Source organism: Dendropsophus ebraccatus, chromosome 4 (genome assembly GCF_027789765.1).
Source record: "Dendropsophus ebraccatus isolate aDenEbr1 chromosome 4, aDenEbr1.pat, whole genome shotgun sequence".
Lineage (NCBI taxonomy): Eukaryota > Metazoa > Chordata > Amphibia > Anura > Hylidae > Dendropsophus > Dendropsophus ebraccatus.
This window is the reverse complement of record NC_091457.1, coordinates 58,515,786-58,542,008: the sequence shown is the minus strand read 5'-3', so window position 1 is coordinate 58,542,008 and position 26,223 is coordinate 58,515,786. Positions and strand designations below refer to the sequence as shown.

The 26,223-nt window shown below is 40.6% G+C and overlaps 1 protein-coding gene across 1 annotated transcript; it reads right to left on the bottom strand.

Moving 5' to 3' along the window:
* Positions 1-11,054: 11,054 nt before the first annotated feature.
* TPPP3 (tubulin polymerization promoting protein family member 3) lies at positions 11,055-24,883 on the bottom strand. The gene is made up of 4 exons (XM_069968430.1): positions 24,675-24,883; positions 15,047-15,241; positions 14,269-14,422; positions 11,055-12,235 (listed from the first exon to the last, which is right to left on the bottom strand). Exons 2-4 carry the CDS (start codon positions 15,232-15,234, stop codon positions 12,047-12,049), a joined length of 531 nt encoding a protein of 176 aa, XP_069824531.1. The 5' UTR covers positions 15,235-15,241; positions 24,675-24,883; the 3' UTR covers positions 11,055-12,046.
* Between the last annotated feature and the right edge of the window lie 1,340 nt (positions 24,884-26,223).

The window sequence follows — 26,223 nt, the reverse complement described above, 5'->3', positions numbered from 1 at the left end:
CTTTTCTGTTACTTCTCATTGACCTTCTGGCTGGAATAGCTTTTCATCTGTATGTTATAACAGGTTTTCTCCTGCAGAAGGTCTTTGCAATAAATCTCCCAGCTCCCAGCAAGACATCTTAACTGTTAAACTCATGCAACGGACACTGGCTGTTTGGATAAACTCTGCTGTAACTAATGGCAATATTTTGGAGGTCTCTAAGGCAGTGAAGCAAGTCTCAGTGCTGTAAATGAGCCTACACACCCAGTGCACAGAATTCCCATTGGACATGGTCCATTGAAAGATGTTTCCTTTCCACTCTCTCAGATGAAAAAAACCTACAACAACAAAATCCTCATTGTTTCAACCAAACCCTAATCTGTTATATCTCCTTGAATCCCCATTGTATATACTCCACAAATCTGCCTTGTCTATGTTACTACCATCTCAAATTCTATGGAGTGTTCTTTTAAATAACGTCCAGTTCTTTGTAACATCATTCTTCATTGTTAGAAGAACAAAATGCAGGTATAACTTTCCTTGATAACAACAAATTATGAAAGGTTTCTAAAAGTAAAATTATTCTTCATGACATATTAGTAAATTACTTGAAAGAATGCCAGGCTATCTAATGGAAAGTAAAATTTAAAATGATATACAATAACTAATTTAAAATCCATCTCCCATCACGTAGCCGCAGTTACAGCAGTGCTGCTGACTCTTATACATTAGTGTGAAGGCATAATATTCAAGCATTACATAATCCCTTTAAGGGTGCGTTCACACGTACAGTAACGCTACGGAGGTAAATCCGCTGCGATCCTGAGGTTTATGTTATTGAATGGTATTGTGTAATCGCAGCGATGCACATAACACGCCGTGATTACACAGTTTGCTGCGGATTTGGTGCAAGTAATCCGCAGCGATACTGTACATGTGAACAGACCCTAAAATTCCTTGCCACTTGTCTTGTAAGGCTTCAGAAAGTTTGATAATTACCGCAGTGGTATAAAGCTGCCTAACAACCACACTCAACGCTCAAATAGCTGTAGCTAAAGCGATAAAAAAAGACTGATGTTGCAAAAAAGGGTGATAAATTATTGGTTCTCTGTACTAGAAAGTTTTGTACCTCATACCTTGATGAAATCTAAATTGTTTAAAGCCAGGCATATGTGTATATAGCTATACAAAGGCAACACACATAATATAGAAACATCCAATAAGGAGGTCTGGATAAAGGGGTATTCCTGTCTCCTAAATTGCTCTCTTTTGTTTAGCCCCTTTTCCTCTCCGTAATGTTGCCAGCTCATTTTCTAGGTTCCTGAGCACCACTCTGAGAGAGGTGGGCAGGCTGTGATGCATTCGGGTGGCTGGGATCTTCGGGTGCCCTAAGGATTGTCCCTGGACAAGTGGGAGCTATGCCGATCTAAATCAACTCAGCACCACCGCCCCCCCCCCCCCCCATGCTGAACCAGGAAGGGAAGATGGCGAATTGAATTATCTTAAGATGATAATTACCCTTTAAAAGGGAACTCCAAGTAGAGGTTCCCACCCACACAGCGCACTGTTACTTTCATCTCCACACACACATATTATGATCAAGCATCTTTTATCTTTGAGGGTGAGCCGCGCAATAAGGACTTTATCTGATATTATCTTACATGGGATATACTGTGTATGCCTCATTTTTTGTCCAGGTGAGATTGGCAGTGCTGGCTCTGATCCTCTGTGACGTTTAGCATCATTTAATTGTGCTACATTTTTGTGAATACCCTGCAGTACTGCAATGAAACTCCAACATGTGTGAACATAGTCCTAATGTCACTGCAGAGTTTTGCTCAATCTGCAAATTCACTGCACCTGCTTCTGGCCGGTCAGAGATGGTGAATCACTCAGAGGATTGGGGGATCCAGCCAAGCCTCCTGTGACATCACACCCTGCCCCCTGTCTTCATCATCAGCCTGTCCTCAGCAAACACACACAATGTGAGACAGAGGCATGGAATCTTTGTCTCCTAAGGTGGGAGAGCAGAGGGAGCAGGAGACAATGTGAATTGGCACAGAGGCCATTTTTCTTTACTTTCTGGATGTTAATCAGCTACCAGTGTGGCAGAACCGTACAGATATGGTAATACATTGTATAGACGCATCTATATAGCCTTTAATGTATTTTTAATAGAAAAACAGTTTTCCTTATGTGGAGTTCCCCTTTAATTATTTGTGATTCAGATTTTTTTTTAAACTATACTCTATACCAGTGCTTTTCAATTCCAGTCCTCAGGCCTCACCAACAGGTCATGTTTTGAGGGTTTCCTTAGTATTTCACAGGTGATATAATTATACTCAGTGCATCAGGTATTAGCACAGGTGTCCTTTGTATGGGAAATCCTCAAAACATGGCCTGTTGGTGAGGCCTGAGAACTGGAATTGAGAAGCACTGCTCTATACTAACTATACTTGTAAACAGCAACATTATGAAAACTCAGAATCAGTCAACATAATTTTAATTTGAGCCTCTAGTCACTAGTTGTCTCTATATTGTGTGTGTGTTGTCTAAGTACAGTTGAGTCAAAAATCTCAGGACAAACATTAATTTCAGAAACGGAAAGGACATATCTGAAGTAATGAGTGAGGTGGCCCATCTTTTAGGATATGTCCGGAGCCCTATAGGACCAAGGGCAAGTTTTTCCAAGTTTACAGATTTTGAACCATAGTTCCCATAATGTTGCTGTTCACAATGAGTATAGTTAAAAAAAATTATGAATCACTAAGGCTGGGTTCACACTACATTTTTTTTCATCTGTTTTTGCAAAAAAAGGTAGAAAAACTGATGCATTTGTGTGCATCTGTTTTGATCCATATTTTTTTTTTAAATGGAAGTCAATGGAAAGACGGATCAAAACTGATGCACACAAATGCATCCATTTTTTACATGTTTTTCATCCGTTTCTTTTTTTTGCATAAGCATATAAAAAAAAAAGTGGTTTGAACCCAGCCAAATAATGATTTTGGATCCTGAGACATGACGTATAATAGATTTTTGCCTCATTCGAAAAATGTTTTCAACAAGAAGTCCAGTCCCTTGGCTGCAATTGTTTCCAACACTTTTAATCCATTGAAATATTAGAGAGCATTAGAAACCAACTACTGACAACAATACCATACAATACCTGCAAACAAAAAGTAGGTCTTTTGTGTTCCTTTATTTCAAGACATGAGCAATGAATATGTTTGGTTGCTTTCATGTCTAGATCTCAAAACTTAAGGGGACATGTATCAAGCGGCAAAAGCGTATTTTTCGGCGGAAAGGGCCCATTTGAGAATAATTTTATTTGCAAATGGCTGTTATGTGAATAAAATATTTGCAAATCAGCACTTTCCGCCCGGTACGCCAGGGGGGCAGGAAGGGGGTTTGGAGGGGGCGGGGAGGGGGGTCGTGGAAACAGAGTTCTCGCTATTCAGCATTTTTTTGGTGGAAATATACTCAGTAACCTACTCCAGCTCTCAGCTGGTGTAGGTTTCCTGCCATGTGCACCGGCGTTTGGGATTTATGTAGAGGCAGTCCGTCTCTACATAAATCTCCGTAGTGCCGGAGCTGCGGTGACATTTTTTAATAAATGTCCCCCTAGGTGTGAAGGCATAATATGTAGAATGATACATGACTGTCTGCAGTCATGTGCACAGCGGATGTTCAGCATAGAGACTCATACTGCATCTCAATGCGTGCACAGTACTACAATCGGTATGTGGCTCAGGAGATACAGTTTGGGACATGCACTGACAGAGACTTTCCACTTATGGTGGGAGATTTATCAAACATGGTGTAAAGTGAAACTGGCTCAGTTGCCCCTAGCAACCAATCAGATTCCACCTTTCATTCCTCACATACTCTTTTGAAAATGAAAGGTGGAATCTGATTGGTTGCTAGGGGCACCTGAGCCAGTTTCACTTTACACCACGTTTGATAAATCTCCCCATATATCAGTAATTGCACATGTGCAGACCAGGACTTTCTATGTAGAATCATGTATTCAATCTATCCCCTCCTCCAGTGTCTTGCAATGTTCAATCCTGTAAGCAGGTAAATATATAGAGATACTACTGTTGTTCAGTTTTGACACAAGCCAACTTGTTAAAGCTTTCTGGATTTTTTGAGATATTATATATTAATATTTATATAGAGCTGATTTGTCCATTAGAAAGTTACATAATCTGCTGTATAATGCTGGCATCCTCATTGCTCCATTTGCCCCTAAAGACAGCGCTTTAATATGCTGAAATCCGAATGCTTTGCATTTGACTCTAGGTTTCTTGAGAAGTAATAGAAGTAGTACTCACCTGCACTCACCCGCTCGCTGCTGACAGTGCTCGTTTGCTCCTCACAGTCGGCCCGTGGAATAGGGCCATAACACTCCATTTCTCACAATATCTCAGTATAAGTGTCAGGATTGTACCTGGTAAAACCACGCTCGCGAGCTCTGGTCGCCGGTTACGATCATGGCGGCAAAACGTATGTGCACAATAGTTGTTTTCTTGTATCATTTTACTAGTGTGAACACGGTGTGATTCTGCTTTGGCATTTATATTGATTTAGGTTAACTCCCTACTCATTGTCTGGGAAGATTTCTTGTCCGCCATCATTTAGGGTGGTCTAGCGGCAAATAGATAGGGATTTTTTAGCACCGCACTACCACTTTAAGAGATTGAATAATAGGAAATCATTTAACCACTGAGTGGGACAGTGTCAGGGCTTCACCTGTCTGTGTGAGTGTTTCCTTGTGCGCCCTGAACTGTCCTGACAATAAGATCCAGTTAAATATCCCATCTGAGTAGTTAAATGATTTCCTATTATTCAATCTCTTAAAGTGGTAGTGCGGTGCTAAAAAATATTCATAGAATAACACACATTACAAAGTTATACAACTTTGTAATGTATGTTATGTCTGTGAATAGCCCCCTTCCCCGTGTCCCACCACCCCCGCCCGTGTACCCATAAGTGTGTGGTGCATTATACATTACCTGATCCGTGTCAAGCCCGTCCGCCATCTTGTGCCAAAAGTCATCTTCGGATGGACGGGCGAGTCATCAGCTGCTCAGCCGCGACTGGCTGAGCATAACTGTGCTCAGCCAATCGCGGCTGAGCACAGTTGTGACGCGGCGGAGGGGGGACGGCGGCAGCGATTTGGCTGTCCGTCCGAAGATGACATTTGGCACAAGATGGCGGACGGGCTCAACATGGATCAGGTAATGTATAATGCACCACACACTTCCGGGTACACGGGCGGGGGTGGTGGGACACGGGGAAGGGGGCGATTCACAGACATAACATACATTACAAAGTTGTATAACTTTGTAATGTGTGTTATTCTGTGAATAATTTTTTAGCGCCGCACTACCCCTTTAATACTACCCATCCCTTATGTCATCTAATTAACCCTATCAGCACTGGAAAGTTTCGGTTTCTTTCCTTTCTAAAAGCCATACCTTCCATGGAAAACAGGAATACAAAAAAAATTGTGGAGTAAAATTTAAAAACCCTCATCTTTATTCTGTGGGTTAGTACAATCACAACAATACCAAATGTATATAGGTTTTTGTTTTATTTTACTTAAAAAATGAAAACTTAAAGGGGTACTCTTTAATATTTTTATGGTTCTCTATCTCTACCAGCATTAGAGAACAGTAGCAATGTTCAGTTTATTCCACCAGATGGACAGCCACATTAATGGTACAATCAATGCAGGTGAGTATACTTGATTGTTTTCTTATTTTTAATGCACCAAGACTCAATAAAACATTAAAGCACTTAGGCCTGCCAGAAGAATAGGTTTTGAAGGTCCACATAGGACATATCTTAGAAAGTCTAGTAGGTTGTTCTGAAATCAGCCCATGCCAAATATATTCTACTGTTATGGTAGAAGCCATTGATATTGGTATGGGTCTAGGCTCACTGGAGAACCCTCTGGTATTCTGATGGACCAGTCTGACCTGACTGTAAAGTTTAGGACATGTACCTCATCGGTATAGAACTTGTTTGCCCTTCCATTTCCTTCTAATCTGACATTATTTTCTTCAATCTCACAATGACACAATATCCATATTCCTATTGCAGATTTGTTTCAACCTGAGATGTGACAGACAGCTTGTCCTCCTTCTTGTCTCTTGCACTGGGTGGGGTAGGGGTAATGCAGGGATGTGTACGTGATGAAGGCCCTTGTCAGTTCAGGGTTGTGAAGCCTTTGAGTCTTTTTTGTCATGGTAACCGAAAAACAGTCAAATACACTGAAAACACCTGGTAGTAACAATCTTTATGTTTTTGTTACCAAAACATGGGGCCTCATGGCAACGCTTGTATGTTCTCAGCTATTAACTGCTGTGCTGCCAGATGCCATGACTAGTGAGAGTTCCTGGGCCATCAGCTATAGGACATGGCTAACAGGCATCAGCTCTTTTCCAGCTTATCATATTTCTTATTTTACTATTAAAGCTAGGATGTGTACTGTAAAGAAACAGAAAAAAGCAATGATGTAAAAAAAGATATATTTATTGCAGAAAAGGATTTTTTTCGTACACATATATATATATTTATATAGACAGAAAGACATTTTAATACATTAACTGTTCACTTTCAGATTGGGGTAATAATATACAACCAAATATTGCGCTCTCTGCAGTATGAAAAGATGATTAGATTTATTAGTTTGAACTGGTGTGAAATAAGTTATGTTTGACACTAGCTTCCTGAAACAGCTGGGCTCACCCATTGCCGCCTAAATACAGTAAATAACACGCTTTGATTGGAGGGTTATTACCATTACTATAACTGCACTTATTCTGTACAATGCCTTACCTGGAGGTTTCACTAGCCTAAATGTATGTACTGTATGTAGTGTGCTCTGTTTTATGTTTGCTTTAGAGTTTTCATGTTTTATACCTATACTGTGACAAGTTCTAGTCGCCTTCATTTAATCTAGCCAAGGCTATATCGGGTATCACATTTAGATATAACTGATTTTTAGAACGCCTTTAATTCTGGACAACTTTACCAATGGCAGTACCAGGCCCTGATGCTGGCACTGACTTCACATAAGCCACAGATTTGGCTCAGATGCAAGTAGATCAGCTGATCCTGCTGTCAGTAGAGCACTGCTCTATGTATTATTAGCTTGCAGGTGAAGATCATTAAGAATGTCCTGCATAACAGTGTCAGACCATCTAGTGTAGGAGACATTCATTGCTCCTTCCTCATATATTTCAGATTGGGCTGTATTTTTAGTTTCAGTCCAGTCCTGGAGCAGATATGAATAACTGTGGTTATATAAACAGCTGGACGGGGAATATCGACTATGGCTTGAACAGTTTACATTCAAACCGGTGTCATTTTTTTAGGGTGAGGGTATCTTGGTTCTCTAGCTATTGCAATACTACAACTACACTTTAGTTTTGCAACAGCTGGAGGGCCAAAGTTTCTGCATCCCTGCTATAGACCAAAAGGGAAAAGATACAATATAACTTTGTAATTTATTCATCTAAACCTTTGAGTTTTGGAGTCCAGTAGGTGGTCCCAACCAGTAACTGACAGCTATGTGCAATTCTAAAAAGAAGGTGTAAATCAGGACTGCCAGGACTGCTCACTGGACTCCTAAGCTTAGAACCAGAAAAAGTACAGGCTACTGTATACTGAATTCTTTCCCCACAAAACTAGGAATGAGTCTGGTCAGGTATTCCTCTTCTCTAATAAGACTGGGCTGCATTTTCAAAGCAACAGTTTCTTATCGTGACTATTGTTAAGTGGCGCTGTATGTCAAATCTCCAGTAACATGATATTATTAGTTCATATATGATCATTGTTCAACCTCTATAGACACTGAGACATTTATTTAGATCCACATTAGCAACAATGTGCTTAATAAATTCCTGGATCCTTTCATCCATGGATGGTGTCATAGCTCCACGCAGATCAGCACATTCTAATATAACATTTCAACATTACACTGCTGATTTCTTCATACACATGCTACATAGAATACAGGGTGGCACAAGATGTGTAATAGCATTTGGGTAGACACTGATATCCTAATTTAGTCTAAGCCACTGCATTAAATATATGGCAACTCATACACTGTAAGGCAAATTACTAGGCATTGCAAGGCAGCAAATGGTAGTGAACAGACATAAAGTGTTAATAAATTACATGCCCCCACTGTCTATTTAGTGCATTTTCCATACTGAAGATAAGTGGGATGAATAAAGACAAGGACGGGCTGCATTGGTCATGGCTGTTTTATGGATTTCGCTGTTGTCTATGTTTGGAACCAGTTATTCTCTATTGCATCGGTGATGGCATAATAATCTCCTTTTAGTGCCAAATATGAGTTAACAGCTGTGTAATGGCTCAATTGTTTTACATATTTGGGCAATATTTGTATAGCCAAAAAAAAATCTGCCGTTGAGGGACAGGAAGATGATCTCATATGGACGATTTGCAAAAGTGTTGTCATCTCACTGCAATTCTATACACACACCACATCTTCATTTTGTAAAGGTTTATAATGTATCAGGAACGTATACGGTAAACAAGAAGGATTTAAAGGGATTTTCTGCTTTTGGGTTAATAATGGTTAATCCCTGTGTAAATAAAAGTTATTAATCTTAATAACATGCCTTATTTTTCAATTCCTTGCTGTTTTTACAATACTACAGTGGTTTGTTATAGGTGAATGAGAACACTGTTTGCAAATCCTACATACTGTAGCTATCCTTTAAGGAGTTATCTGGTTATCTGGGGTCAACTGGTTTTAGAAAGTTATATACATTTGTAATTTACTTCTATTTAAAAATCTCAAGTTTTCAAGTATTTATCATCTGCTGTATGTTTTGCAGGAAATGTTGTTTTTAGTCTTTTTAACGCTCTCTGCTGACATCTTTGTCTGAGACAGGAACTGTACAAAGCAGGAAAGGTTTTCTATGGGAATTTGCTGCTGCTCTAGACAGTTCCTGTCTCGCACAGAGGTGGCAGCAGAGAGCACTGTTTTATAGTGAAAAGAAAACAACACTTCCTACAGGACATACAGCAGCTCATAAGTATGGGAAGACTTGAGATTTTTAGAAAGAAGTAAATTACAAATCTATGTAACTTTCTGACACCAGTTTATTTGAAAGAAATTTTTTTTGTTGGATAACCCCTTTAAGTGTATGATATCTAGACAATGCATCATCAGCAGTAGCACAAATCTCTGTGTCAGTATTCTAGAATGTTCCAAGCTGCCACTCAGAAAGCTGTAGAAGTTTTCATTTGCACAGTGATTCGGCATTACTTATTTAAAACCAGAAAACCTCTTCTACATGTATTTAAGACTTCCAGCAAGTTTAGAATTCTTTTCTACTGTATTATTCTTCCATTTGTGCCCGAGGTTGGAAAGGCAGATTTCATGATAAAAAGACAATGTAACAGTATGCAGTACTTACATAAATCCCTGATAACTCTGATAATATATACTCCATCCATTTCACATATACTGTAGACATTTCTCAGTTATTGCTTCTTGCTATTTGTACCTTATAAAAGTTCCAATGCTATTGGAGTCAATGGATTTTACACTGAATAAATTATTTACATGTGCAGCATGTCACCTAGAGGCGCAGCCAGGGGCGGATTAACTTTACCATAGGCCCCGGGCTGTTTACCAAGCCTGGGCCACCCCACTGTAACTATGGCGGCACTAGCCTGGCGTTCATAGTACAGTATAGATAATGTCATGATGTCCTGATTTGTGCAAAATTGCCATTAAAAAAACTGTGATTTTTTTTGCAAATCATGGCGGAAGTGTAGCCAGGAGACAGTACACCACTGAAAGTATAAGTCTATTTGGGTGGTCATGGGCCCCCCAGGAGCTCAGGGCCCCGGGCTGCCGCCCAGAACGCCCCTATTATAATCCACTGCTGGGCGCAGCATGAACCTCCTGGATCTTGGTACAAAAGCTATAACTGCTGCTACCTACAAGACAGAGGCACCATATACCATTATAGATGCTGACATCAAACCATACTGCATCTATATATACTCCGCTTAGCATCATTTCATCATTGTACAATTAACATCATATACTATGGTGGTTGTTGTGTGTCCACATTGCATAGTATCTACCACTTATGTTAGGCTAGCTTGTGCTAGCTAGTTCTGCCATTACTTCGACTTTTTGGTATAGACAATTTTTTGGGACTGACAAAGTATAGGGCTATATTCCCACTTCAGGAAAATATCGGGGAAGGCAGCTATCTTGTGACATAGATGGCCGATAATAATTATCATGATCATTATTAGCAGTCGTCTCTTTAACAAGATGGCCGCCTTCCGCTGATATTATTACAAAGTGGGAACATATCCTATAGGGGAAATGCAGATTTCAACATGGCTTGTGACCATTTACATTGCATGTTGTAGGCTGAGAGTTTACATAGCCAATCTACAGAATGATTCAAAACGAATGGTGCAGCATCAGTAGCATATGGCCAGTGACTAAAAAATGAAACCAAAGCTAGCTTAGTTGCTCAAAGCAACTACTGATGGAGGAAGACCTGCTGAACATAGGCAGCGGGATGGTGCACCTTTACATTTCCATTTGGAGGATAACCAATACCTGAATGAAACTCTACTGGAAAGCTGCACTCGCCTCCATAATCACCAGATCTAACACCCTGAAATTTGTTTCGGTGGGGCTACATCAAGGACTTCTGTGTACCTGAACACGCCGGGACAGATCTGGACTAGAGATGATCAAACATCGGGAATTGTTAGGTTCCGTCGAACTCGAGCCTTTGTCTTTTGATTCCTAATGCCTTCCTGTTCCGTGGGGAAGGGGGAGCAAGCCTGAGTACTGCCTGGAAAACAGGGATACAACTGGAGATGAGCGAACCTCAAGCATGCTCGAGTCCATCCGAACCCAAACTTTCGTCATTTGATTAGCAGTGGCTGCTGAAGTAGGATAAAGCCTTAAGGCTATGTGGAAAACATGGATATAGTCATTGGCTGTATCCATGTTTTCCAGACAACCTTAGAGCTTTATCTAAGTTCAGCAGCCACCGCTAATCAAATGCCGAACGTTCGGGTTTGGATGGACTTGAACCCGAACCCGGTTCGCTCATCTCTAGATACAACCTATTACCTAGGCTGTGTCCCTGTTTTCCAGGCGCTACTAGGGCTTTCTCCACCTTCCCCATGGAACAGGAAGGCATCGGGAATCAAATGACGAAGGTTCGAGAAGGTTCGAGTTCGATCAAACCTAACCATTCCCAATGTTCGATCATCTCTAATCTGGACTACCTCCTAGACATGTGCCGTGTCATCAATGAAAATCACTTTGAACATTTGTAGTGTATAGATAAAACTTGGCTAGATAGTGTGTCTCTTCATGGTAATGAATTTGTGTTATTTTGTCTCGGATATGAATACCAAGGCTATAAGTTTTCTGAACTATCCTCTATGTCAAAGAGAGGTTCTGTGGTTATTTCACTTGGGTATATAAAAAATTTATAATAAATTGGGATTTTGCACAATAATGGAAGAACATCTAAACAATAAGAAGCTGCCCCAACATAGAAAACCAGTGTTTGCCCCAATCAAATTCTTACATCTAGGCCATAAAACTAGGTCTGTTTAGACTAACCTTCCTATTCATGTCAGCTGAGGTCCGATGTTTCAGCCACAATTACTTTAGGCACTATCCACCAGAACTATGTTATTACAGAGGGTTTGGTGGTGTACTTTTCTTAGTAGATAATGTGTAGAGGCTAAGAAGTGTGCGAGATAGATTAAGAGATACATGCACAGTTATCACCATCAAGACATGCTTACCGATGATAAAGTATATAAACCTGAAACCCAACAAAATGTTGCTGAGAATTGTATTTTGCCATAGATATTACTGACAGCAATACTATACTGCATTAATCCTCCACGTCTAACATTATCTTCATCACTAGCAGAAGGACTACCTTACTTCACCGCGAACACAGAAGTTATTAATGTCTATGCAGGAGCTGATGGAAGTTACATCCTCTTAAGGGGTCTATTTCTTTACTTTGGCATCATAGGTGCCTGCATTCTTGTAGGAGGCTACATAGCCAGTGTTTTCTACAATGGTTTCTCGACCACTTTTGCCTTTTCCTTTCCCGCTCTCATCAAAGCGTTCCTTGTGGGATCCGGTGTACTTGCTTGTATCTGTTAAGCGATCCACTGCTCCGACTGCTGCCGCTTTCTGTGGGAGGAAAGATGTGGAATCATTCTGAGTGGCTGATATGGAGATTTGAGTTCCTGCTCCATGAACCATGTCAGATAGAACTATTTGCCATATGTGTGCTTTACCCTCTTCCTTCAAATGTTACTTTGGTTAAAAAAAAAAACAACTAATATTGATATTTTTAGAACCATAGAACAAGTTGTAGGGTTTCAGTACCAGCCTACAAATCATCCAGACTCCAGTAGAACATTCTAACATTTTGGCTGAAGAATATGCACGTTTTTGGTTTCTTCGTGGGAGGACTGGAATGAATGTGCATCAATGTTGTGAACTCTCTTATCCCTTTTCTCAGCCTCACATCTAATATAAAGTATTATATGGTTATTTCTCCTGAGTTTATCCCTAAATGGCACTTCCTTCTAATAGGAAATACATGGGGACTCTTTTCTCTTTCTTTCCACTTCCTTAAAGGACAACTCCCACAAAAATTTTTTTTTGCTCATTTAACACACATTACAAAGTTATATAACTTTGTAATGTGGTTAAATACCCGGCCTGGCCCCCTTCCCCCACTTTCGGACCCCCGACCCCCCACCCCGGAAGTTAAAGAATGTATACATTACCTATTACGATCGTCACGGTCCTCTTCTCCGGGGCGGCATCTGGTGACGACGACGTCAGAGCCGGGGGGCGGTCCGGGTCTTCTTCCTCCTCGGCGTCTTCATGCAAAGTGAATGGGGATGAAAAGGCTGCTGGTGCACATGCGCACCAGCAGCCTTTTCATTGGCTGGAGCGCATCACATGGCTTCCAGCTTGCTCAGCCCTGATTGGCTGAGCTTGCTGGAAGCCATGTGATGCGCTCCAGCCAATGAAAAGGCTGCCGGTGCGCAAGCGCACTGGCAGCCTTTTCCATCCCCTGGACCCGGAAGTCGGAGACATCGCTGGATGGCGGACGGCGGCGACGGAGAGGCGGGCGGCGGGCGAATCGAGTGGCGATCGTCACCGGAGAGATGGTGAGTATGGTGTCTGTGTGTGTCTGTGTTTTTTTTTTTTTTTGGGGGTCCCGCGGGAGTTGTCCTTTAAAGTGAAAAACTTTTTCTTTCAAATCAACTGGTTTCAGAAAGTTATATAGATGTGTAATGTACTTCTATTTAAAAACCTCGAGTCTTCCAGTACTTACCATCTACTGTTTGTCCTGTAGGAAGTGAAGTTTACTTTCCAGTCTGACACAGTGTTCTTTGCTGCCACCCCTGTCCGAGACAGGAACTGTCCAGCGCAGGAGAGGTTTTCTATGGGGATTTGCCAGTGCTCTGGACGGTTCTTGTCTATGACAGGGGTGGCAGCAGAGAGCACTGTGTCAGACTGGAAAAAAATACACTACTTCCTGCAGCACATACAGCAGCTGCTTAGTACTGGAAGACTGGAGATTTTTAAATAGAAGTAAATTACAAATCTGTATACCTTTCTAAAAACTATTTGATTTGAAAGATTTTTTTTTTTTTTTGCTGGAGTAGCCCTTAAAGGGTAGATATAGTCTATTAATCCTCCTCCACCATCATCATTATATGTTAAGATAAGTGGTTGAGAGTGCTGAATGCAAGCAAAGTATGCAAAGTACTTAATTAGAACTCATTTGTTTTTCCTTAAACGAATATCCCCATTAGAATCACATTATTATGACCACTTCCTCATGAAGCTACTGTGGCAGTTGATGTGAAAGATTAATGGTGCGTTTACACAGGCAGATTTATCTGTCAGATCTTTGAAGCCAAAACCAGGAACAGACTATAAACAGGGATCAGGTCATAAAGGAAAGACTGAGAGTTCTCCTCTTTTAGTTTTAATTTTTTACCTGAATAAACCAGAGACAGCACAGGGATGCTAGTAGCACGGTCCTATTTTTTAACCATGGCCCAATTACCGCATCGGCACCGGTGTATTCATGTACAAAACCACAAAGCGATGTACTCGTGGTAAATTCGCTTTAAAATAAATGCTGTTCAAAGGTCAGCACTGCAGCAAACCTGACAATGTGTTGTTCATACACTCACCGTGACCCCGGAGCTTACAGGTTCTTTTCCAGCCACAAGTTTGCAAATAGAGTCATAAGCTTCGTCTTTACTCTTTCCTTTAAATCTTTTTGACGATAGCTCCTCTAAGGCCTTCTTAAATTCTTCATAGGTGATAACCCTTGCTGTCTTGGCTCTGCAAAACCAAAAATAGGGTTACCATGAGGTAAATGCTACAATTAGTAGTGCATGTATCTGCCCTTATCTGTGGAGTTATTTTTCTGCTTACTCTATGGTTTAGTTCATAGTGATGTTTATAATGTTGTGACAGATTTATTTTCCAACAAATCAAAATGGATCATGATGAACTGTATTGAGTTTTGTAGAGTCTGTTAGGGTTCCCCTATGAGGTAATTGAATATATACCATGTTTAAGCTATATTAATTGACATGGCTTAACGTGTACCTATCATTAAACAAACTTCTGACAAGTCATAGTGACATGTCGGAGGTTTGTATCAGTCAGGGTCAAGGTGCTGAAACTCCTGCTGATTGTTAGAATGCCTCCTTATCTCCACCTCACTGCTAAAGTAGCGGTAGATTGAATTACAATGCAGCCCTATGGAACTTTTGGTACAGCAATTACCAGAAGTTCCACCACTACTTTAGCAATGAGATGGAAAAGAGTTCCCCTGGAGCTGAGTTGTAATACCATGCACAACCTGGGGATATGGGTGGTGCTGTGTTTTGCAAAAAAAAAAAAAGTAACTGTGTTTTTCTAATTCTGGATAACTTCACGTCACATTTTAATTTCACTTACTTTACTTTAGAGAATACTATGTCAACATCAGTTCCAGTGACAGTTTTTCCATCAATGACTTTGCATTCTTTACAAAGCTTGGCCCAGTTTTTGCCAGTCATTTCTTGACCTGTTGCCTTTGTATCACCATAGATGGCAAACTTTTTGAAGCTTTCTTCTAGAGAAGCAAGGTCAGCGTTTTCAGCCATGGTATTCCTGATAACACAGAATGGACAATGAAGTTTATATAACACATATCGAACTGTTTAAATTCTTCTGATAAATAACTAATATGATTGTAGAGTTCTGTATATTTCTACACAAAATACATGCTGTACATGAACCAGGTATGGTGCATATAAAGAGGGAATCAGATTCGCCTTATTGACACTGAAGATCCTGAATCAGTTTATAACCAATATTGGCAAACAAGGGTGGATGAACTGACCTAGAAGTAACTTAGGTTTCAACCTTAGCAAAAATGAAGTAGAAAGCCTATCTAAAGCTGCCTAGAATTTATAATAGCTGGCAGCCAAATTACAGACTCGATTGTTAAAGGGGTTGTGCAGCGAAAACATTTTTTCTTTCAAATCAACTGGTGTCAGAAAGTTATATAGATTTGTAGTTTACTTCTATTTAAAAATCTTAAGTCTTCCCATACTTATAAGCTACTGTATGTCCTGCAGGAAATGTTGTTTTATTTACATTCAGTGCTCTCTGCTGACATCTCTGGCCAAGTCAGGAACTGTCCAGAGCAGGAGAAGTTTTCTAAAGGGATATGCTATTGCTCTGGACATTCCTGACATGGACAGAGGTGGCAGCAGAGAGCACTTTTTCTGAATGTAAATAACACAACACTTCCTGCAGGACATACAGCAGCTAATAAGTATGGGAAGACTTGAGATTTTTAAATAGAAATAAATTACAAATCTATAACTAAATACACCAGTTAATTTGAAAGAATTTTTTCCCGCTGGACAACTAAATAAAATAACAATTTTAAAATGAAATAAAGAAAATAAAGTGAATGTACCATCAGGTACATTCGCTTTAAGTTTTGCACATCAATAGAACGGGGTAACAGTGAAGAAGGCAGTGCCGCTGTTCTTTTTTTGAACTGTGGCCCGGTTCCCGCGCACAGCGCCGGTCTATTACCAGGTATCGGCCAGGGCTAAAGCACTGGAGGCGGGTCACCCCCCCCTTCAGTGGGAGGAAACCTCCACCCCTCTGTGACGCAGCATTAAAAAAAAAAAAAGGACCGCGTCACGGTCAAAACTTAAAGTGTCACTGTCATTATAACTTATAAAATGTAAATCAACAGTAGATGTGATATAAAGCAAGTTTGCAATATGCATTCATTATTTTATTTTTTTTAGTTATCATGGAAAACACGGCACGTCCTGTTTTCTGACAGTTTTGTCTTCTCAAAAAACAGGAAACAGAAAACAGGACTTCCTGTCTATCCCAGACCATCTGAGCGCTCACAGAGAGTAGTCAGTCATGTGGTTGATGGACACATTGAGCTGTGACTCTGTACTGGCCGGAATTTTTGTGTTTAGTCTGTTTTCGGAAATCTGCTTCAGGAGACTGGACCTGGGTTTCTGGTAAGTTCGGCTTTGTTTTACAGCATGATAACAACAACAAAAATTATGAATGTAAATTGCAAACTTGCTTTATATCACATCTACTGTTGATTTAGATTTTGAAAAGTTATAACGACAGTGACACTTTAAAGCGAATGAACCTGATGGTACATTCGCTTTAATGACTATCACAGTCAATTCACTAAGCTTAAAGGGTTTATCCGGGATAAGAAAAAGCACAGCTACTTCCATGCAGAAACAGCACCATAACTGTCTCCAGTCATCCTGTTTCTGGAAGAAAGTGGCCATGTTTTTGTAAGCCTGGATAACTCCTTTAACAATTATTAACCTAACAAGTATGATATAAAACAACCAATGTATAAAGTACAACTGGTCCTATGCACAAGTAACTACATAACCAAGTGATACATTTAATCCACCACCTTATTTGTACACATTCTCTTTAGCATATGCTGCATGTATCATCTGCGCTCTTGATGTCCTTTGTCTTATTGACATTATTACTCCCTATAGCAGATTTGAACAGAGTCCAACACTCTGTGGTGTCAAACAGCAAAAGGAAGAATGTTCATTTTCTATGTCAGGGAAAGTTTTGTTTTGCTGTGTATTTAGTAGCAACAAGTAGTTGCTATTTGGCACCCAGCATAAAGTTTACAGCTTGCTATTCATACTTACACCTTGTTGCTATGTAGCTTCTCTGCCTATTAATTTATGTTGGGGAAGGTTCTCCTGTGTGCTAATACTGTGATTCATGTTTTTTTCTTGGTTGGCTTTAAAATGAAGTGTGGAAATTGGACTTTTTGGCTTAAAATTGAAGGCAAACAAAATTGCCAAAAATAGTTTCCAATGGAAAGATTTAATATGTGTTTTTCAGGTGCCAGGTTTTAATCACTGAACAAACCCCTTTAAGTTATGGCATTTATATGGTATTAAATATGGTACCCTAAAATAACTAATCAATGGCACCAAATGATTTATACAGGTTTATACTAAGCAGTTATCCTAATTTACCAGCCATAACTGACTGCACAGAGTGGGAGTCAAGGGTTAAGTGCATTATTGTATGGAGTCTGACTGTTGGGAAGCCATGTGGACTTGAAGAGACTCTGTCAGCAGGTTTAGGCTCTACTATCTAGGGGTGGCATAAACTAATGACAAAAAACGGAACAGAATGATGTATCATTCACATTGCCTCAATATTCATAAGCACCAGCTCCTTCTGCCTACCTGCCAGTAATTGCCAGTTGTCTGCCTATACTATGCATAAATTCTGTGTATAGGCAGACAGCTAGCTGTCAATCAGCAGCTGGAGGGTGGGGGAGTGGTGCTACACAAAGCCAATTCTCCTGCATATCAGGAGAACAGCTGAACAGAATGATGCAAGCAATACACAGTAGTAATCAATGAATGAGCAATGAATGGTCCTAGCAGTTGGATCCCCAGACTATGATGGTGGGAAAACCTGTTTAACTTTTCAAACCCTGACATTTTATACATTTAAACTTTTTTTCAGTACTTTAAAAAAATTCTGATGACATTTTTTTTTTAAAACCTTCACTTTTTGACACCAGTGGTCTTCTGTGGGGGTGACGTTCACAAAGAAAATGTCCACTTTGTTGAATCTGTCATATGAAATTTTGTTTTGATAAATGGGTGGTCTTCTCAGAGGGTGGTCTTTTGAAAAGGTTTCACTGTATTATATTAGACCATAGTAGATATTATAACTAATTTGTTAAAGATTTTGCATCTTTAGTAATTATCCTGTTAAGGCTTACAGGTGTGCACACACTCACCTGGCATCACCACCGCTCTACAAGCCAGGGCAACATACTGTTTACTTAATCCTTTCCAAAGTGGTAAACAGCTTTATCACTAGATACATAGGCTGAATGATTGTACAAATGAGACAAATATTTGTCTAGGATAACCAATGATTTTAAAATGTCCCTATCTGCTTGTAGGTCAATTATCCTTTACACATGTATCCCGTCAATAAGCTCATTTTATGCTTAGACAGACTCACCTCATAACTAGTTTATAGGCACAATTCTATCCTAATGATCTTCTATAGTCTAACCCGTCTCTAGGAATATAAAGCCATATAAAAAAGCCTGTAAAAAGACCAGCAATCTGCCAATAAAAGAGCAAACGTGTAAACAGGAGATGTGCCGATCATTTAATGGGCTGCACAAATGTTGAAGCAATTGTTTGTGCTCCCCACAATTAGTCCTGGTTTGTGAAGGCACAGCAATAGAACACCAATCACAGAACCCACCAGCCTGTGTTAGGGTGCATTCACACCTACCGTATTGCAGCAGAAAATCCGCTGCGGATCCGCAGCAGATTTAACTAAATGAATGAACACAGCATTAAATACGCACTGTCAAATCCGCTGCGGATCCGCAGCAGATTTGTAAGTGCGGATTTGATGCTGTGTTCATTCATCTAGTTAAATCTGCTGCGGATCTGCTGCGGATCCGCAGCAGATTTTCTGCTGCGATACGGTAGGTGTGAAGGCACCCTAAAAGGGATTTCACTCTAACAGGCCTGACAGCAAAACTATATATTCCCGACTCAGCATCTCCCCTTACCTAATACTGCACTCTGATAGGGAGCATAGGAGACAAAGCTGTTTTAGCTCTTTAAAGTTGGAGCCGCACTTTAAGGACTCACACACAAGACTGTAATGGTGCATAAAGCCTCTATATCACAGGTATGAAACCTGGGGCCCTCTGCCTGTTCCAAAACTACAATTCCCTTCATGCCTGGGCAATTAAGTCTGTTAGGAGTACTGGGGCACCATTAGTAGCACTGCCCCTCCCCCATGTCGTCAATACAGACCGCCCCCGCCTGGCTCGCTCTATTGATTATCATTAGAAAAGAGCAGGCCGGCCAGGGGCAGATCAGCGCTATGGGGTTGAGGCAGTGCTCCTAACAATGCCCTAGTGCTCCTAACAGTCTTACCCGACTGTGGAGCAATTGCCTAACTGCACTAGAATGGCACAGAGGATTAAGGTAAGAGACATACCTTCATCCTCGGCGTCTTCTGCACAGTAAGGGGCTAATAGCAGGTTAGTGTTGTCTAACCTGCTGATAGTTCCCCTTTAAAGGCCATTAACCAGCCCTAAAAGAACTGACTTGCACTGTTAAAATTGTTGCATACTTAAAATTTTTTTGTTGATATCAACATAAAACAGCCAATACCAGTGTAACAGCAGTCTAACCAAACAGAAAACAGGAAAGCCAGCACTGGACACCCTGCGAGTGACCAACTGGAGTGCCAATCTAGGTCCAAAAGCTCAATGTATATCATGATCACAACAGAGACAGAGGTCTGGTCAAAATTCAAGCAATAAATGGCTTAAGGAAGGGTCTGCTGCCAAAATGTTGCACATTTGAGTGGTTGCAATAAAGAAATAGCTTAAATTTCGACCTAAACTGTTGCTGCTGTGATCACATTGAGCAGTCTAAGCTAAAATACTTTATATTTGCAAGTACTGATGTGGTGTTGCTTGTGGAAATGTTCTGTATTTTCTGTCCTATGAGACAAGCTGCCTGCACACTGCATATGCTACAAAACAGCTGCAGCCAATGAACAAAGTATTTGATTCCCTTATGGTATTTTAGTCACCCGTATGATACACCGAAACACTTGTCATAAGTGTGAAAAGGTTTTCATAGACGTAAAGGATCAGTTACTGCATGCTTGTATGAAATGCAGATAATCTCATCCTATAGAATGAATGCATATTGTATATGGTCTGTAGTGGTTTGTTACTGAACGTGTTACTTCTTCCACTGGGGTGGAAACACCATTGAACACATTAATGCTGGGACTCCTTGGTTGCGGAAATTATAAAATGAACTTTAGATTTTTGCATCACCATGGCAGAGAAGGTCTTTTTCAGGGAATCCCTTCTAGTATATCAACATACCCTAATAGGGGTACACCAAGGCAGGGATTTTGTGACAGAAAGTCAGCGGGACCCTCATCCAACACTATGCACAATCACTTGAGACACCACTAACATACACAAATACACATTACTGACCCAGACACTTACTGACCCAGACACTTACTGACAAAGACACTTACTGACACAGACACTTACTGACACAAACACTACTGACACACACATTATTGACTGACACACACGTACACTGACTAACTGACCCACACACATACACACACATCACATATAGCTCAGTCTTCTTCCTCTCTGTCGAGCTGATCTCCACACTGTAAGGGTGTGTACATTCTGAGTAAAACATGCGGAATACTGCGTGGAGCCCCCCGCCACGTACTCTGCTTGGAATTCCACCTGCCTCAGTGTGTCAATGTGATGCCTCGTGAGCCGCCCCATCCACTAAAAGAATTGACATGTCAATTATTTGAGTAGACAGCGGAGGCGCGCGAGACATTGCAATGACACACTGATGCAGGCGGGATTCCAAGCATAGTCTGGTGCTGGGGGCTTCGCGCAGAATTCCGCATGTTTTACTCAGTGTGAACAGACCCTAAGGTTGATGACTTTTGAGTCATGTGATCAGGCCCTTCATCCCTCTTTCTCTGTGCAGGATGCTCACAGGTTCTGCTCCTTCTCTGTCTTCTGATGTTCTGAACTACAGTGAACATCCGGGCCCCTAGAGGTGCAGTGGGCCCTGTCACTTGCCTGGGTATGCCCAGTACGGACTCCAGCCCTACACAAAGGGCATACTCAACACGGGTTCTCTAGTAACCTGTTTAGGGGTTTACTTCATCCTGCTCAAATACAATGCGCAAAAGGTCAACCAATAGAGGGGCCCCAAATATGAAAACAAATATGGAATTGGATTTATTGATTTGCGGACACAAACCAAAAGCCTACAATGCAGTAGCGGATTATATTAGGTCCGTTTTAGGCGGTAGCCCGTGGCCCTCAGCTCCTGGGGGGCCCATGGCCGCCCAAACAGACTCATACTTTTAGTTGTGTATTGTCTCGTGGCTACAGTTCTGCCATGATATGCAAAAAATCGCATCTTTTTAAACAAAAATTTGGCACAAATCAGGGCAAAACTGCAGCCAGGAGACAATTCAGTAACATTAGAGAACATACTGATGGACCTTAACATGAGACTATGATGTCACCACAGGTCCTGTACAGTCTGCTCTATGGAGGGGAAGACTAAATCTACTGCTGCCATAGTTACAGTGGGGTGGGGGGGCCCAAGCTTGGTGAACAGTCCGGGGCCTATGGTAAAGTTAATCCGCCCCTGCTACAATGCATCCCTAGACTCCCATCACAAGATGAACCAAGGTGCCTCCACTTTGTACACAAACTATCTTACATATATGCCATCTATCTGTAAGCATGAATAGGGTCAGCAGTGCATCCATTCGGACCTATTCACACCCATGATTTGCCTCTATATTGATGCATGTGTCCCTATAAGAAAATAATCTGAATAAGAGATGCGTGCTATCCCTGTCTCCCTGTATATGCTGACTGTTATTGAAGACGTGCCCTGTGCTGGTTATATTCCATTCCATTATATAATTGTATGATGCAGATGGTACATGTGATGACCATACACCTATGGATATCTCTCACTGTAGACACTGTAGAAGCAGTTCAGCCAATATAAAGCTTAAGTGGTTCATGTTTTCAGCTGCAGATCCACCACCCTTCTCTGTATCCCTGTGGGCCCTGCAGGCAGATCATGTCACTGCTATTTCTCATCCCGCAGATCACCATGACAACAGTCTGTAATGGTGTAAGCAAAGCGTAACAGAGAAAGCATAGGGTGGGAGGCAGCGGGCTCCTTCTCACTGCCATTGGATCAAAATTGTGTAATTCCCTGTGTGTTCTTATTAAGAGCCATTAATTCATTTAAGTGCCTGACTGTCATAGGGGACAGTGAGTCCTCTCTGTAATACAAGCCTAAAGATTCAGCATCTAGCGCTGCTGTGCGTCTTACCAGCCATCCGCCAGGTCTCTGGAGACAAGGACGGAGACAACAGATGTTCTTGTATGAAATGAAAATTCCCTTTAGACAACTGTAGTCTCTACATGTATGAACCTCTTCTAGGTTGGGATCCTCACAGTACTGCTGTGCTCATCTATTCTATTGTGTTCAACATTGGATTGTTGTATTTTTGATGATATTATTTACATTTAAACGATGGACAAGGAGAAGAAATGTATACAGGGCGCGGTCTGACATGAAGAATCCCTGCAGGATATCAAGGAAAGAGACCAATGCATGTCCAATGCATGACTATGTGCTATTGTGCTATATGTCTTTATTACCTATTCACTGTTGTATCTATTTATTTACAATTATTTAAATAATATAACCAATATATAACCATTATCATTCCCTAAAATGTCTTTTCTTCTGATTTAGAGACATGGACTAGTTTTACAAACAAAAACTTGGCACAAAGTATAAGCGGATCCCCATATATGCATGGGGAGTACTGCCCCCTAAATCCCACTTTATGGATGGAGAGGGGCTTCCTAAAAATCCACTGTCCCATGCAACCCTATACAAAGTATTTTTCTAGTACATTTAGCATCTAACAATTGTTTGCAGGATGCACTGCCTGGAGAAGCAGATACAATCTTTCCTGCCTGTATAGTCTATTCTTATAACATATGAGGTTAGGTTATGTCGAATTCTACTGTCCCTCTAGGATACAGATAGTATGTTACATGTTTTCATACAAAGTACCAATCATAATTTAGCTGCTTAATACACTTCTGCTCTGTTGTATGCTGATGTAGCAGAGCTGAATTTGTCATATGTCACTATGCATCTTTAAACTGGCTGATGTAGCAGAGCTGAGTTTGTCATATGGCACTATGCATCTTAACACTGGCTCATGTGGCAGAGCTGAGTTTGTCATATGGCACTATGCATCTTAACACTGGCTCATGTGGCAGAGCTGAGTTTGTCATATGGCACTATGCATCTTAACACTGGCTCATGTGGCAGAGCTGAGTTTATCATATGGCACTATGCATCATCATATTGTAATTTTACATAGGGCTGCAGATAGACCTACTTCTTACGTCTTATTATGTTTAATGCACATTACATAACTAATGTGGCTTTACTACATCTGTATAGACTATACCACTATTGCTATAGAAACTTAGAAAGTACATAAACAGTATTCAAGGTTCATCAATAAGTAATATGTGACCCATTCTTAATTATTTAAAAATATATTCTTTTTACTGTCCATCTATCCATCTAAGTATCTACACAAATTAGTTGAGGTGAAATTTTGAACTATGTAAATATATTATGAATAGGTTCCAGTTTAAATGCATTTAAATATAGAATATAATGAAATCACTAGATACAGCACTGGGTGCTAGCCAACCCTTTTCAACATAGTGTTTATATTTCACAAATTCAAAAAATGGATTAGGTTCACCTGCAGTCCTATGTAAAGCTCCAGGTAAAATAAAACACAAATGAGAAATCTAGCTCTGCCACATCTGTACATACCCAAAACGATGAACCCCTTGGTGACAGCACACAGCATCATGTACAATCCTTCTTACCAAAAAGCGAAAAGCAAATTTTACTAATCCCTGTAAAATGAGACAAATTGTAACAAAACACCAGAAGCCTATGAACAAGCAGGACAGTCTCTTTTCCAGCTTCCATGAACAGATGTAATGCACAGTAGCTCAGATAAAAATACTACACAGAGGGGAGAGACTGAGGCAATGTTTATAAGACAACATGCCTAGAGCAGCCTGCATGACTATATTCAGCCACAGTAGAATACATCACAGCACTAAAACCAAGGAGGGTTACATGCCAGGATGGAAAAGGTTTATTGCATAAATGAGGTGAATTCTGTCTTTGCATTCTGTTCATTTTTGACAATGCACCTGCAGCCAAGACTCAAGTAGCAGAAAGGGAGGAAAAGGAATTGTATACGTTTAGTGTAAACAACTAAAAAGGAATAGTGTTTTTTTATTATGGAGGAGGAAAGGGATTGTGTTGAGTTATGTGCAGTGTCATAGTCAGAATCCTGTTCTTACCTCCTGATTCCCTCTGTTCTGCTATAGACGCCTCCTCTCCCCGCCTGGCCCTGTAGAATGAAATGCTGCTTTAAAGACTGTAGGGCTATTATCTTGTGTTTATTCCTGTATCCATAGAGACATCCTGTAAAACATCAAGGGAGTGTAATATAAATATAAGTGACCAAGGTCATTTACAGGCGTAAGAGATGTACCCTCCTTGCTTGTAGCAGACAAGATTTAACTTGGTAGAGATCTCCAATGCAAGTCACTAGATGGGGTTCTGTTCCAGAGGGGTGTGTCGTAGCAGAACAAAGACGCACAAATAGTCTAGGACATTCATTCATTAGCTGGCTAGCATTTTCATCAGCAGGCTACCAGCCCCAGCTGGCTGCTATTGATTCCGCAGTAGTTTTATGACATAATATTATTAGAACCATTTACTAGATTTTCATTTAGAGCACCGACAATTTTTGCAGGGTGGGGTTTGTATGTCGGAACCTTAGCACTAAATTATTTTATGAAAAAATTATATTTAAAATTAATTACTTTTAGGAAATATATACAAATATATTAGGAAATTGCTAAATTATAGATTCTCTTAATTTGCGTCATTATAGACAACTCTCACATTTTTCATTATACAAACTTCTCAGTTTAACATGTCTATGGTAGGGTACAGCTTCACCAATTGAATCCTACCATCTAGAACCCTACCCATTTAGATCAATTTAGATATATAGTGTTCTAGGGTGATAAATACCTGGTGGGGGGGCCTGGGGAGCTGGCCCAGGTGATGCGTCTATAATATAACCCTAAAATGCCACCACAATGTGGATTGCTAAAACACCTTGACATTAACATTATGCTATTGCACCAAAAAGATGGATAGAATAAAAGAAAAACTAAGTCTACAGAATTAAAGGAGAAGTCTGGTGAAAATATTTATTAAAGTATTGTATTGCCCCCCAAAAGTTATACAAATTACTAATATACACTTATTATGGGAAATGCTTTAAAGTGCTTTTTTCCCTGCACTTACTACTGCATCAAGGCTTCACTTCCTGGATAACATGGTGATGTCACGACCCGACTCCCAGAGCTGTGCAGGCTGTGGCTGCTGGAGAGGATGATGGCAGAGGGATGCTCAGTGTCCCTCCAGTGCCCTGGGTCACTCAGTGTCCTCCTGCCATCATCCTCTCTAGCAGCCACAGCCCGCACAGCTCTGGGAGTCGGGTCGTGACATCACCATGTTATCCAGGAAGTGAAGCCTTGATGCAGTAGTAAGTGCAGGGAAAAAGCACTTTATAAGCATTTACTGTAATAAGTGTATATTGGTGATTTGTATAACTTTTGGGGGGCAATATAATACTTTAATAAAAATTTTCTCCTTTAAGCAGAATTATCACGTATTTATCCAGATTGTGACTTGTTAGTTTTGGAATCTGAAACATTTTAATGCATGTGTCAAAAATGTTCTCATGTCCAGGACTGCTTAGTAAACTCTTTAAAGTAGAAGTCTGGCCAATCTTAAAATCTGGCAGCCTGCAAGGACAGGAATTTGATCAGG

Coding starts and splice junctions, on each gene's coding strand:
- TPPP3 (XM_069968430.1), bottom strand. CDS start 15,234: ATGGCTGAAAACGCTGACCTTGCTTCTCTAGAAGAAAGCTTCAAAAAG. Junction 14,423..15,046: donor ATAGTATTCTCTAAAGTAAA/GTAAGTGAAATT, acceptor TTGGTTTTGCAG/AGCCAAGACAGCAAGGGTTA. Junction 12,236..14,268: donor CTGTAAGCTCCGGGGTCACG/GTGAGTGTATGA, acceptor TTCCTCCCACAG/AAAGCGGCAGCAGTCGGAGC.